The 14,543-nt window shown below is 39.6% G+C and overlaps 1 protein-coding gene across 2 annotated transcripts in view; it reads right to left on the bottom strand.

The window, feature by feature from the left end:
* Positions 1–8,188, bottom strand: part of afap1 (actin filament associated protein 1) — a 232,885-nt gene extending 224,697 nt beyond the window's left edge. For both annotated transcript variants that reach the window (XM_052009986.1, XM_052009989.1), the window contains exon 1: positions 8,047–8,188. In XM_052009986.1, the coding sequence (XP_051865946.1) occupies positions 8,047–8,089 (43 nt within the window). In that variant the 5' untranslated portion in view covers positions 8,090–8,188. The remainder of the gene's footprint in view (positions 1–8,046) is intronic.
* Between the last annotated feature and the right edge of the window lie 6,355 nt (positions 8,189–14,543).

Here is a 14,543-nt window from a genome sequence, read left to right as displayed (position 1 = left end):
ATCTACAGCAGTCTGGAAGAAAAGGGCTCATCATAGCCAACATTAATAGAGCGACACACTGTAATGTTTACAGTACAGATGGCCTTGACTTTGCAGTTCAGTTGCTTGAAAATATATTGTAAGGTCTCACTAAAAGTATTCAATATTTGAAGTTAAGATCTAACTTGTCCTGATTTTTAAGTACTACCTTTGTCACTTTTTATGAAGAAACAACCTACCCACTCTTTCAGGTCACCCTGCATAACACATCAGGACAAGGAATGTGCCAACAACCATTGTAATATGTATTGGCCATCCAGTGGGTCATGTAGGGGTAGTTCAGGTCAGCCAAACCAAACAAGGCACATGCTTAGCACTCTTCTCATCTGCTTCAACTTGGCACTTCCCCCAGTGACATCAATGAAGTTACTGAATGGATAACCACCAATCATAGCTCTCACAATCTTGTGCCACAAACCTGATCAAATATTTTGGATCTCCTGTAATTAGTTTACTGTGTAGGAAACTACTCATCCTGTCACACATTGTTTCAAAACAATCCATAATATCTAATCCATAAATAGCTGTCCCTTTAAACAAAAAAAATTAATTAAAAATAATCAAACTCCATTTGTCAAACACACTCACTAAGTGGTGTAACAAGTGTTGTTTCCTCTTAGATTCAATTACTGGTACATTATTTTTTTTAAAAAAGCAAATAAATTTACCTAAAACTCAAAATGACTCCTGCACTCTCTAAGTACAAGTAATTTTGCATTTAAGATTCTGTAAATAGGTTTTGCACCACTGTGGTGTGAGATGTGTTCCACTTTATTGTGGTCAATTTGTCCAGTACCAAAAACACCTGTTTCAAGCCCTTTTATACTACTGTTCTTTTTAAGATTGTATTTCAGGAAACCAGTGTCTGTGAGCTAACTCCCCACTGTTCATACTATTAAATCCAGTTCATTTATCCTGGCAGCAGAATCACAGACCTGATTTTATATAAGTCTATGATCCTGCTACCAACTAAGACAGCTGAAATGAGTGCTGCAGTTGGGTTGGGTTATTCCCACTTTAATTGCATCAAATCCAGTTTAAACAGATACCTGAGCAAAAGCATTCTGACTATATTGTGATAGTTTGTCAAGAGCCACCACCTTCCTAATAGTTGGAGGAAATCTGCATGGACAATAGAGAACAAGTCACTTTGCTGGATCTGACCGTTTAGGCTCTCAGCTTGCCATTGTCAAGGTCTTTGTTCACCAGCAACTAATAACAGTTAGGGAGACTACACATTCCTAACTGGGACGGACTGTCCAGAAATGTAAACAGCAAGTCCAGTGACTAAAGGATTACACTTGTTCTTAACTTCCATGTACAAAGTTCAAATTAACTGCTTGCCAACAATCAAACTATTCAAACAGTAAGATGCAACACCCTGTCCTTAATATTCAGAATGATTGAAAAACAAGACAACAAATAATAATTTCATATTTACTTTTTAAAAAAATTATTGCAGAATATAAATTGCTTATGTTTATATGTACAATCGCTCCCACTTCCCCACCCAGAGAGCCCCAATAATTTTCCAAATGGCAATGGTTTTTTCATGTTGGAAAGAAGAACCCTACGAACAAGCTAAAATGCTGCTGGAGAACACTACAGGAAGAGGTGTAGAGCAAGATAAACTTCAGAGCAATCAGTTCCCACAGCAGTGAAGTCACTTGTAGGGGTAATACAAGTTCATCCTCCCAAAATTTGAATGGGTAAAAATTATTAGAGTTTCTGTTGTCACCCATTATTTTTTGCTGCAAGGTCAATGGCTGGATAAGTTTGGCCTTGGCTGTGAAAATCTATGATGGCGTTTCAGTGCAGTATTGAGAGAGCACTGCACAAGTAGAGGCATCACTTTTCAAATAAGATGTATAAAATTTAGAAAATATTGGAAATAGTTGCAGGAGACAATTAAAATCCAAAAAATCTTTGCAGAATTTCTAAAATATCACATATTGACAGATATTAGAATACATGACAGTTATAAAGATTGCTATTGAAATAAACTGCTCAAGATTAAATCCATCAGTTAACCATTGAAATCACCTCTATCCAGTTCTGCAAGTTACAATTCATTATCCCTTTCATTTTAATCCATTTTACATTCCTATCTACAATACAACCCCTTTATTAGTTCAGTGGTCAAGGGTGAGGGCAATACGTTCTCCATGAATGGCATTGAAAGACGAGCCAGATAGCAACAGAAATGCAAGATCACCTGCATACTGTAGTTTTAGCTTTTAATCCCAATAATATTTCTGGAACATTTTACTCCAATTATCTTATACGTCTCACAACTCATCAGAAAATGTAGATTCCAAACTCTCCCTCACAATAAATTAGACTTTCTTCATATCATCAATGATTAGGTATATGCACAACCCAAAAACATGAAAGACTGAGGTTGCGATTACATTTGATAGTTAGAAGGTGGTCAATGAAGATATACATTAGGGATTACAGGAGTCTGACTTGTAGAGGGACCCTTTGTAGCCAGTCAATTTTTTTTAAAGTTAGCAAACATCACGGGGCCAAATTTGAACATTTGAGAATAAGTAATGGTTCCTCAAACCAATCCAAAAGACATACTTATGGACATTTAAGACACATCTCTTTAATTGCATGATTCAAAAAGACGACTATCTTCTGATAAAAATGTTATGCTTTCTTTCTTTTTCACCAAGCACTTACTACTTTTTTCAGATTTCCAGCAGTTTTTTCTTTAACTCAAAAATTTAATATAAACTAAACAAAGAACAATATGATGCTGAAGAAAAACTTAAATCATCAATCAAAAAGAATGTAGCTAATGTACAGGCTGTCCCCAGGTTACGAATGCCTGACATGGGAACACCCATATATATGTGCGAGCTCCCATCATATTATTAAATTCAAAAGCCTGACATATGTTCTGTTCTATGACTGGCAAAACTAGTATCTTCTCTCTCTCTCTCTCCATGTTTAGTAATTGTTCTTTCTTATCAGTCTAATGTGCTTTTGATGTCATTCATTACAATACTGTGGAGGTATGGTTACTGTATCAAGTGACTTTTGTGGACAAAATCGACTTATGTTTGTTACCTAGGAACAACAGGTATATGAATTTTTAGAAAGCTTTAGAAAAGATGAAACTGAAAACTTTATACAAAATATCTTCGGCATTGCTTGTTTTAAGGAAAGCTGCATGGATAGAAACATGATTGGATAACAACTGGTATTGGTCCATATTTGGACTTGGGCTTAAAGTGCAAGATAAGGGAGGTTACGTTCCAACTTTCTAAAACATTAGTCAGACCTCAGCTGGAGTATTGTGTGCAGTTCTGCTCACCACACTCTAGGAAAGACATTTTTCTGTTGGAGAGAGTGTAAAGGAGATTCATCTTGATGTTGCATTGGATGGTACGTTTCAGTTGTGAGGGGAGACTGGACAAGCTGGGTCTGTTTTCCCTGAAGCAGGGGACATGATATAAAATTATGATGGGTATAGATAGGGTAGATTACAGAAAACTATTCCCCGTAACAGAAGCAGATAAAACTAGAGGACATGGATTTACTAGAGGACATAGTAAATAGTAAGAGATCTAGAGGAAATCTGAGGGGAACATTTCTCACCCAGAGAGTGGCGAGTACCTGTAAATACACTGACTGAGGGAATGGTTGAGGTCAAGCCATTGACAGCATTTAAGAAATGTCCAGACGAGTACTTGCATTGCCTTGGTATAGAAGGCTGTGGGTCAAGTGCTGGAAGGAGGAGATGATTGATACAGATGGGCTTCCACTGGTTGGTATAGACATGGTGGGCCAAATGGCCTGTTTCCATGCTGCATGACTCCATTACATAATAATAAACTAATGGTTCAATCGGCCAAATTAATTTTTTTGTCTCTGATTATAGAATCATTGAAAGAAATCTACAAAATCTAAAAATGTCACAAAACTTTAAACAAATGACGCAGTGCAAAAATGTTTCAGGACCATGGGGAAAAATTAGATGAATGGAATTAATTGGATAATTATACTAAAGAGCCAGTGCAGACAAAACAGGTGGAAGTAAGCTTCTTCTGTGATCCTAGAGAACCATTGGACTCCATCACTGTAATTACTTCAGGATAAGTCATTGGACCATTCAATTATATAGAATAAAGAACTGGGTATTCCATAGCATATGACAACTAAAGTTATTTCTGAATGTAGTCCCTGTTGTATTGTCATTACTTGCTGTCATATGCCAGCAGCTGAATGGGGTCCGCTGGTGGAATTGCATCCATATTCTGGTTATTGCCCAAATGACTTAAATTACAACTAAATGACTTGTCTATAATCCTTTGTCACACTGCCATTAATCTGCCAAGTAAATAAAATCTGAGGAGAGTGGCATTTTTAACCACATGGTTATTATTTTAAAATTGGTTGGGATGAATATATCAGATAGTAATTCTCGTCAACTTTAGTTTGGGAACTTAATTCCCAGGTAATGTAATAAAATAAGAGAAGAAATAGTAGATTTATTAGAATAGTATTACACTTGCTGGATTGCGAGTGGATCTCCTCTCACCAGGGATGAAACCTTTATGGGAACCCATTAAACCTGTTCCTGCGCCACATGCTAACCATATTTACCTTTTAGCATTCTTTCCAATAGACAACAGACACACCTGGCAAAATAAGTATGTTGGTAACATTACAAAATCTCCATTCATGTAGCACCCATCATGTAGCAAAAGGTACTTCACAAGAGTGTTCTCTAAACCAAAGGAAGATGAGCCAATAAAGTTTTAAAGGTAAATGACCAAAATTGTGGTGAAATGTAAGATGTTATAAAGAAATATCTTAAGAGGAAAGTGGAGAAAGGTTTAATGAGGGAATTCCAGAGCTCACAGGCTTGGCAACAGAACTATGGAATAATTAAATTTGGGGATATATATCAGAGCAGAATTAGAATAGTACAGAAGTCTAGGTGGTGGGTGGGGTGGGGTGGGGGGGGTGAGAAAGGGTAGAGATAGAGGAGATTGGAGATAACAGAAAAATAAAAAGGGATTTGAAAACAAAGTTGAGAATTATAAAACAGGCTTCTGTGTAAGCACTGCCTTAAGTGAAAGCTGGCTAGTACATCACTGAAGTGATATTATGCATTTTCTATCGACATTACAGTCATAACAGCATTTGAGTACTTAAGGCAAGCATGGCATCCCATCTTACCAAGCCTGGAATCTCGTCCTGGTGACTACATCTGATTGTTAAGCAAATCAAAGCATTTCAAGTATCAGTAAAATTTGCTGGCAGTGGAAAGTCCATCATTGACTAACTTGAGATATGATATGTAGTAAATGCATCATTTTGCAAGGAAGAAAAATGAATTTGAACCTATGTTTCCCGAAGATCATCACCACCAGGGTTGTTCTGATTTTATTTCTGGGTCTATTGTGGACCAAACTGTTGACATTGGTTACTGACACTAAAGCCATTGCAGCATCATTAACCAGGATGTTAGAAGAACAAGTAGATGGTCTTTTGTCATCTATCAATTCCTGTTCTAATTATAATGCAGTTGGGGTGGGATCTGCTGTAGATGGGTAAATCTATCCACTGCTAAAGAAAATTGGCAACGTGCTTGGTAAGCTTCCTGCTGCAGGCAGGGGCACTGCTAAGAGCCCACCAAAAGAATTCTAATTTGCCTAGGGATTTTCATCACCAGCAGCCCCTCTGCTGTAAGAGGAGGCTGAGATGATCTCCCAGACAGCTTCTGAATGCAGCAGAATCAGTGTTTTAAGGGTAATCATTTGTAGGACTACACAACATTAATGGTAACATTGCTGCTAGAATAGAAACTCCCTGCTTCCATGTCTGCTGTTGGTTTACTTCAGTAAATTGCTAATTCACTGCTAATTTTTTAACTATTCCCCTTTCCTACCCTTGGTTTCTCATAAGATGATCCCCAATAATATCAGTAAAATTTATCAGTGACTAAAGAGAATAATGGTGTTAATCCAAAACAGTGCTTTCTTCTTCCCTTGCTGTAGGGGAAATCCTTTGACACGGTATTTATGACAAACATAATCTGTCATTTTAACCTCTTATTTTACTGGTAGCCACCCTAAAGTTCCTTATTTTACTGGTGATGATTGATTCATCATTCAATTCTCATTGCACTTCTGTGAGAGAATATCTCTGCTGCTGATTTCTGGCTTGTTTATGATGTTCACATCAGGTCACATTATCTCATTCTGTACTGTTCATCATTGCATCACCTTGTAACAATCCAACTTACACTTTGCTTCTTAGCATAAGGTTGTTCTGGACAGTAGGGATGTTGGTTTTCATCATCTGGCTAAGGCATCTCCATCTCCCCCTTTTCACTGCTTGGCCAATGGGTTCTGCATTTGCCATTTGATGCAGCTCTTGGTTTAAGATTCCCCTGAATGGAAATGTCCAAGGATCATCCACGTACACTTGTTTGGAAAATATTCGAACTTGTGGACCCTACTTCATTGTCAAGTAGTAATCCTCCAACACTCTAGAGCCCTATGACTGTTGCAGATTTTTACTGCTGGATCAGTCCCATTTATGTTAATGCCCAAATAAAAATCAGAGGAATGGCAAAATGGTGTGGTATTGAATATCATAAAGTTAGTCCAAAGATCACATTTAGCTTATATTGTAGGTAAATTAATATTTTAAGATGCATGACAAGGGATCCCTCTCCTGAAAATAATTAAGCTCTGTTTCGTAGAGTAAGGAAACATATATCTCAATCGACAAAGAATACTAAAAGGCTGCTTATCTTCTCTGTGCCCTTATCTACAAAAGGCATGAGATCAATCACTCTTTGCAAGGACGGATTTGTCCACATCACACAACCATCACCTCTTCTGCAATCCATTCAGCTAGCTGGTTGCTCTCATGAGAAACTCTTTTCTGTCATATTTTTTCTCAACAGCAAGTCTTTCATCAATTCTAGGATAATGCTGAAAAAGTCATTTCCACTATTATAAATAATCTAAAATGCAGAAACTGTCCATAAAGATCAACATTTTATTGAAGTTCAAAAAGCGATTACATTTATTGGCACGCTCTCATTCAACCGAAAGACAAAAGCTGCGTGAACACTGACATATGTGATTGATTAAGGCGGATCTAAATGACAATCGATACTTTCTTTGACCAGAAGAAATAGAGTGACAGAGAAATCTGTGCAGTCGCGTTTTAAACTCCCCTCTGGGCAGGTGATTTCCCCTCTCCCCTGGGTAATTTCAGACGTGTGGGTGTGTGTCCAGCATACACAATAAGCACCCCTGAGATTGAATCTGAACATCATTACGTCCCAAACAATAAATCATGTACAATCCCACCCTTCTGACGCTTTGTTTAGCTGCTCAGTGTTCTCCTTACATCCACATTATCAGTGCACAATTATTCTTTCCTGGATAACTGACATTATAATGTGGCTGAAATGAACAATAGGTATCTGATATACCGTAATGGAAAACGAAAATTAACACTGAATGGGCCACATACTAAAATCCGCCGCATAATATTTGAATTTTTTAATGCTTCTGATTCGCAGAGTGGACCACGCAATATGATACTTAGTTTTTACTTTAAAAAAATCTTTTGATAGCCACTAGGGTTGGAAATGACTAAAACAAAAATCACGCGCCAATTGAAAGTATCATAAATGTCAGAAACAGCTATACCTATTGCGAAACCATCCCAGAATCTATTGCAAAAATGCAGAGCTTTCACACGATTATAAACATGCCTGCAATTCTGTGAGTTAAGAAAGTTAAACTGCGCCGTTACTGCTCTCCCCTCTCCCTTAAATCGCAGCAACTGAAGTCAAATGTGGCCGTTTCTTTCATGACTTGCCTTTACATGTACCCCATACCATCCTGACTGCTTTCCTTAAATGTCAGAAAAGAACATGTCAGTTAAACGGCACTGAATCCGAGCGATTGGTACATTACAATTTAACTCTGAAGATTGTGTGGAGTGATTAAAGCTGAAGCCTACCTTTAATGCATGTTTCCATTTCCAGTTTTGTTCTTTGCTCCATAACTAGGAGAGTAACACAGTTACGCGTTGCAGTGTATCGGTCCGCTGTACTCGCTGCCCCTTGTCTCGCTCCCTCGTCTTTCGATCACCAGCCGCCCCGCCAACTGTCAAGATTAAGGAATGAGTGACAGACACCGCTATCCAATTGGTAATGTCCATCCCTTCAACGCCGCCAATGGAATGTACGCAAAGCCGAGGGCTCAGATGTGACAATGCCAGAGGGCGGGGATTGACACATGGATTAACAAATCAAAGGCCAAATCAATCCAACCAATCGGAGTTGAAAGTGTGCCTGGTTTGTAAATTGATTGATGTTTCCAAGGTCTAATCGTAACAGGAGAAAGAAAGCGACTTGTCCAATCATGAAGTGAATTATTGAGAATGTTGCAATACTCAGTGGCATATCATACACATTTTTGTGTTGTGAACCATGGATATAAAGAATGGAGAATAGTCTTACGGGAATGAGACTTGTCAAAAGTCTATTTGGACAGTGTGAACCAAGAAAAGGGCAGGTACAAATTGTGAAACTGGAGCTTTCTTCTGAGATCCCGTTGATAATGTTTGAAGAAGGGTAGTAACTCTTAATTATCTACGATACATTAAAACTTCACAAAAATACAGAATGTTTACAGCAAGGAAGGCCTTTCAGCCTGTCAAATCCACACAGGCTCGTGTAAGAGCAGTTTAGCTGATCCCATTCCCTTGCTCTCTCCTCCAAAGCACTTCAGATTAGGGAGATACGGAATGGAAACAAGCCATTCGGCTCACCGCATCCGCGCCACCCACCAAGCACCCATTTTTACGCTAAACCTACCCTAACCCATTTTATTCTCCCCATATCCCCATCAAGTCTCCCCAGATTCTACTACTCACCTACACACGAGGGAAAATTTACAGTGGCCAATTAACCCACTAGTCCACACATTTTCATAACGTGGGAGGAAACTGAAGCACGGTAAAACACAAGTGGTTACAAGGAGAACATGCAGACTCCACACAGACAGGACCAGAGGGCAGGATTGAACCCGGGTTGTTGGAGCTGTGAGGCCAACTGTGCCGTCCACACAGATCACTTAATATGTGGCGCTCAGAACTATGTCACCAATCCTTGTTGGTCTAAAAGATATAGATCAAGAAGTTGTCCTGAAAATGCTTAGGAAACTCCTCCCCATTCCCCGCCCCATGTTATTGCTATCCCAGCCTACTTCCAGGTAGTTTCTGTCACCCATTAGAACTACTTATGACTTTTGCACATCTCTGCAATTTTCCTGCAAATTTATCACTGACAGTCTATAAACTAGTACCAGCAGTGTGATCGCATCTCTATTGTTTCTTAATTCTGGACAGATAGGTGCTGCCATGATATTTCCAGGACATCCTGTCTTTCCAGTTCTGCAAAGTTCTCCTAAAACAATGCTGCCACTCCCCCTCCAATCTCCCCTTCCCTACCTTTCCCAGACATTTTATATCCAGGAACATTTGGAATGCATTCTTGCCCTATTTTTAGCCATGTCTCTGTTACAACGTCATAATTTCATATGGTTAATTCCACCTACTGCTCACCAATATTCTTGTGTTTAATAGATGCACTGTAAGCCAATCATATACTGTTTAGATAACTTTTAGACATAATCAGACTATTTCTTGTTCTGATGCTCTTTATCTCTCCCAATTATATTTGCACCAATTTCCTCCCTGTCAATGCTCCTTTCCTGTGTCCATACCCCAGCCAAATTAATATTAATCTTCCCACACAGCACTAATGAATCATCTCGTACAACGTTGGTCCCAGCTCGGTTGGGGTGCAATCTGCCCAACCAAAACAGATCCCACCTCTTGCAGAACTGGTCCCATTGCCCCAACTATTAAAGCTCTCCCTCCTGCACCATCTCTTCAGCCAAGCACTTATCTGTGCTATTTTCCCACTTCTATATCTATGGGCTACTCTGGAGATTACATACTCTGAGGTCTTGCTTCTTAATCTCATTCCTAACTCCACAACTTCTACCTGCAGGATCACATTCCTTTCTCTACCCATGGCAGTATTGCCAAAATGGAATACGGCCTTTGGCTGTTCATCCTTCCCCTCCAGAATTCCTTATAGCTGCTCATTGATATCTTTAACCCTGGCACCAGGGAGACTACAGACCATCTTGGAATCACTTCTGCAACCTCAGAAACGTCTATTTGTTCCCATGATATAAAAGTCCATGATGTATAACAATTGTACCTTTCTTCTCCCGCCCTGTACAGTTTGAGCCCCCTGGTGCTACAGTCTTTACTCTGACTGTGCTCCGCAGGGGAAACCTCTTCACCTTCAGTGCTCAGACTGAGTAGGATGCCCTTATGCATCTCTTAAGCTATCTGTCTGTTGAGGACACTTCCTCCACTTGTGATTGTCCAGGACACAGGAAGTATCCTGGAGTTCCCAACAGCATGGGATGGACATTCCATTGGCCATGATTAACTCATCTAACAGAAATAATATTCTTAAAATACAATTGCTATTGCATGACTTATTGTTTTACTTGCTCTGAAGGAATTTTGAGATAATGCCTGCTTCAGCCCTTTGGATCTCTTTCCACATTTGCTCCTTTTAGACTCTGTAGGTCTCTGTTTCTGTGCTCCTTTCACTTCTAAGAGGTCTCAAGATTCTGGCTTCTTGTGCATCCCTGCTTCCTTTGTCCCACCAGAGGCAACCATTCCATCAGCTGTGCAGACCATAGGTTATGAAATTTTCACCTGGAATTTTTCCACTTCTCTGTACTATTATCTGCTTTAGGTGGGTGTCAATTTTTGGATGACTGCACATGTCATGTGACAATACATACCTAAGAAGCATGCTAGCTGACCCTGAGAATTTTCAGGCTGCAGCCTCAAACCAGATGCATGTGTGGCCATGATGCTGGGTGTGCACACATGGCCATGGTGGTGACCTGGAGTTTGTTCAGATACTGGCTTGGAATTGGGGAGGATTTGCAGTCAGTCAAGGGTTGCACCATCCTTAGGTTGGACTGCCTTTAGCTTGTAGAGTCTGGAGTGTGCTCCAGTAAGGTTGCAGGATTTCAGATAGGTGCCTGGATATTTTTTATGTCCTTGATTAGTGGGAAAATTATTTTGATCTATTATTACGGTCTATTGAATTCCAATTCTATGTGAGAACATTTGGATCACTGTACATTGAAACAAGCTTTATATTTTTCAACCACCAGTCTTTTTCTTCCTGTTAGCAATAAACTTTTGTAATAATTTACCAAATGGATCAGTTTTACAATAAATTTTAAATACTAAAAAGTAAAAAAAACTGCAGATGTTGTAAGTTTTCAAATATTAAATGTCATTCGGTAATGTGAGAACACTGGACAGAGTGCAGAGCAGATTCACCAACGTGTTGCCTGGATTGGAGGACTTTAGTTATGAGGAGAGATTGGAATAGGCTGGGCTTGTTTTCCTGGAGTGAAGGAGTGAAGGAGGCTGAGGGGTGACCTGATAGAGCCATAGAGTTGTACAGCCCTATCTAATTCCACCATCTCCTCTGGCAGCGTATTCCAGATATCAATCACGCTCTGTGTAAAAAAAAAACTCTCAGATCTCCTTTAAAGCTCCTACCTCTCAATTTAAAACTCTGCTCTCTTGTTTTTGATTCCTTTCCCATGGGAAGAAGGTCTTGACTATCTATGCCTCTCATAATTGTAATCAGGCAACATTGAAGTGAATCTCCTCTGCACTCCCTCCAGCACAATTATATCCTTCCAATAGTGTGCTGACCAGATCTACGCACGATACTCCAGTGTGGCCTAGTCAGTGTTTTGTTAAGTAGCAACATAACTTTCCAAGTCTTATATTCTATGCCCCTACCTATGAAGGCAAACATGCCATATGCCTTCTTCATCATCCTATAAACCTGTGTTGCCATTTTCAAGGAATTATGGACTTGGACCCCATGTCTCTCTATTCATCAATATTTCTTAATGCCCTACCATTTACTGCATACATCTTACCCCTATTTGACTTCCTAAAATGCATCAGATCACACTTGTTGGGATTAAATTCCATCTGTCAGTCCTCCATCCAACTTTCCATCTGATCTATATCCAGCAGTTGCCTTAGACAGCCTTCCCCGTTTCCCCAACACCACCAAATATACTAATTTATTACTTACTAATCATACCTCCTGCATTCACATCCAAGTCATTAATATATATCATGTCACGGCACCAATCCCTGCAGTACACAGACTTCCAATCAGAAAAGTATCCTTCCATCACTACCCTCTGACTCTTATCACCAAGTCAATTTTGGATCTAATTAGCCAGCTCACCTTGGATCCCATGTGCCTTAACTTTCTGAACCAGCCACCATGCGGAGGTTTATAAAATTACGAGAGTCATAGGCAGAGTAGATAGTTAGAATCATTCTCCCATGATAGGAGTATCAAAAACAAAAGGGCACAGGTTGAAGGTGAGAGGAAGGGATTTGAGGGGAAAGCTTTTTACACAGAGAGTGGTTAATATCTGGAACTCACTGCCAGAAGAGGTGGTGGAATCAGATACGATCACTATGATTAAAAATCATTTAGGCAGGCACATGAATAGACAGGGGATAGAAGGATATGGACCAAATATGGGCATATGGGACTAATGTAGATGAACAAGGTCGGCATGGACATGGTGAAACGAAGGGCCTGTTTCTGTGCTGTACGACTCAATGAAAAGTTTCTGTTTAGTTGAACACTGTTCTTTAACAAACTGATTCCTTTTAAGTGATCACTTAATGCTCATGGAAAATAATACAGTCACAAGGAGTGATATGTGTCCATTTATCACAGGCCCTGCATTGAAAACATAATTATCAGTTACTCCAGCTATTTGAAGTTTTTTCTTACCATTTTTTCATCTAACTATTATGAATGAGCATGCAGGTAAATAAAACTTTTGTGCAGGGACTATATAAATAAAATGCCTATTATTGTATAAGATTTATTAGACACATAAAGTACTGCATTGTGGTGACTGAGGTAGAGCACAGTGACTGCAACACCAATACATGAGAGCACAGGCAGAGCACCAGTATCGGGTGAACCAAAGTTCATTACACGGTTCTTCAGCCAAGATGAAATGCCTTGAAACTTTTTCTATGCTAAAATTACTGGAAAGTTTTGGTTGGTTTTCATCAGGCATTGTAAATGTAATACTGTGCAATGGATTGAAAGCAAGATGGTGCCACCTAACATTGCTTAGCAATTCAAATGTGTAGGAATTCAAATGCATAACACTGTTTATTCCTTCATAATGCAACTGAAAATAATTTTCTTTCTCAAATCAAACATAAAAATTACCTTTTCCATGTAATTTTCAATTATCAATATACTGCCGAGAAATTCAATTGAATGAAGCTGTCTTTTCAGCATTATGCAAGTGCAGAATGATTTTTGTTTCTTTTCTGCTTTCTCCCTATATATCTCAGCCCCTATAATCTGATGAAATACTGTATATCTAACTCCTCTTGAATATACTTAGCCTCAACTGCCTTCTGTGGTGGAAAATTCCAGAGGTTTGCCAACCTATCTGTCCTTCACATCTGTGATATGTGACTTCCTATCATCACAATTTTAGTTACAGACTTCGGAAACTTTTTCCGGATGCAGAGAGAGATGATTCAATAACAGAAATCAAAGCGTAGGATAAAAGGGCTGTAAAAATACGGGGAGCAATGTTGCAACTAGCTGCATTATGGTGCCATCCTTTGAGGGAATGATACTGAAATTTGTAGATGAGACCAACCACAAATTATGACAAATTGTGGCAAGGCCAAGGAAACAATGCAATGAAGTTATGCTAGAGAAACAAAGGACTGCAGATGAAAAGGGAAGAAGAGAAGAAGCATGGTGGTGGGGGGGTTGGGGAAGGGGGGGAGTTGTCGATACAGTGGAGAAAGAGTTGAGGAATGGGGCCAGAATAGGCTTGCAACAGAGACCGTTCAACGTAGCCAACGAAGAGGCAGGCATAGCTGGGGCCCATGTGAGTGCCCATAGCTATGCCTTTGGTCTGTAGAAAGTGAGAGGAATCGAAAGTAAAGTTGTTAAGGGTGAGGACAAATTCAGCCAGGCAGAGGAGAGTGTTAGTGGAAGGGGACTGGTTCTGTCTTTGGTCAAGAAAGAAGCGGAGGGCGGTGAGGCTGTCATGATGGCGAATGGACATCCACAGTGAAAATAAGGTTGTGCGGGTCAGAGAAGTCATCGATATAGCGGAGAAAGAGTTGAGGAATGGGGCCAGACTAGGCTTGGAATGCATTGGTGCCACCTCTTGTACCCATGTGGAACTCGATAGTTTCATAAATTTTGCCACTAATTTTCACCCCTGCTCTCCAATTCACTTGGACTATGTCAGACACCTCTCTCTCCTTCCTTGATCTTTCCATCTCCATCTCAGGAGATTCCTTATGCACTGACA

The sequence above is a fragment of the Pristis pectinata genome, chromosome 2, assembly GCF_009764475.1.
Source record: "Pristis pectinata isolate sPriPec2 chromosome 2, sPriPec2.1.pri, whole genome shotgun sequence".
Classification (NCBI taxonomy): Eukaryota; Metazoa; Chordata; class Chondrichthyes; order Rhinopristiformes; family Pristidae; genus Pristis; species Pristis pectinata.
The sequence above is the reverse complement of the archived record's forward strand: the minus strand, read 5'-3'. Positions and strand labels throughout refer to the sequence as shown.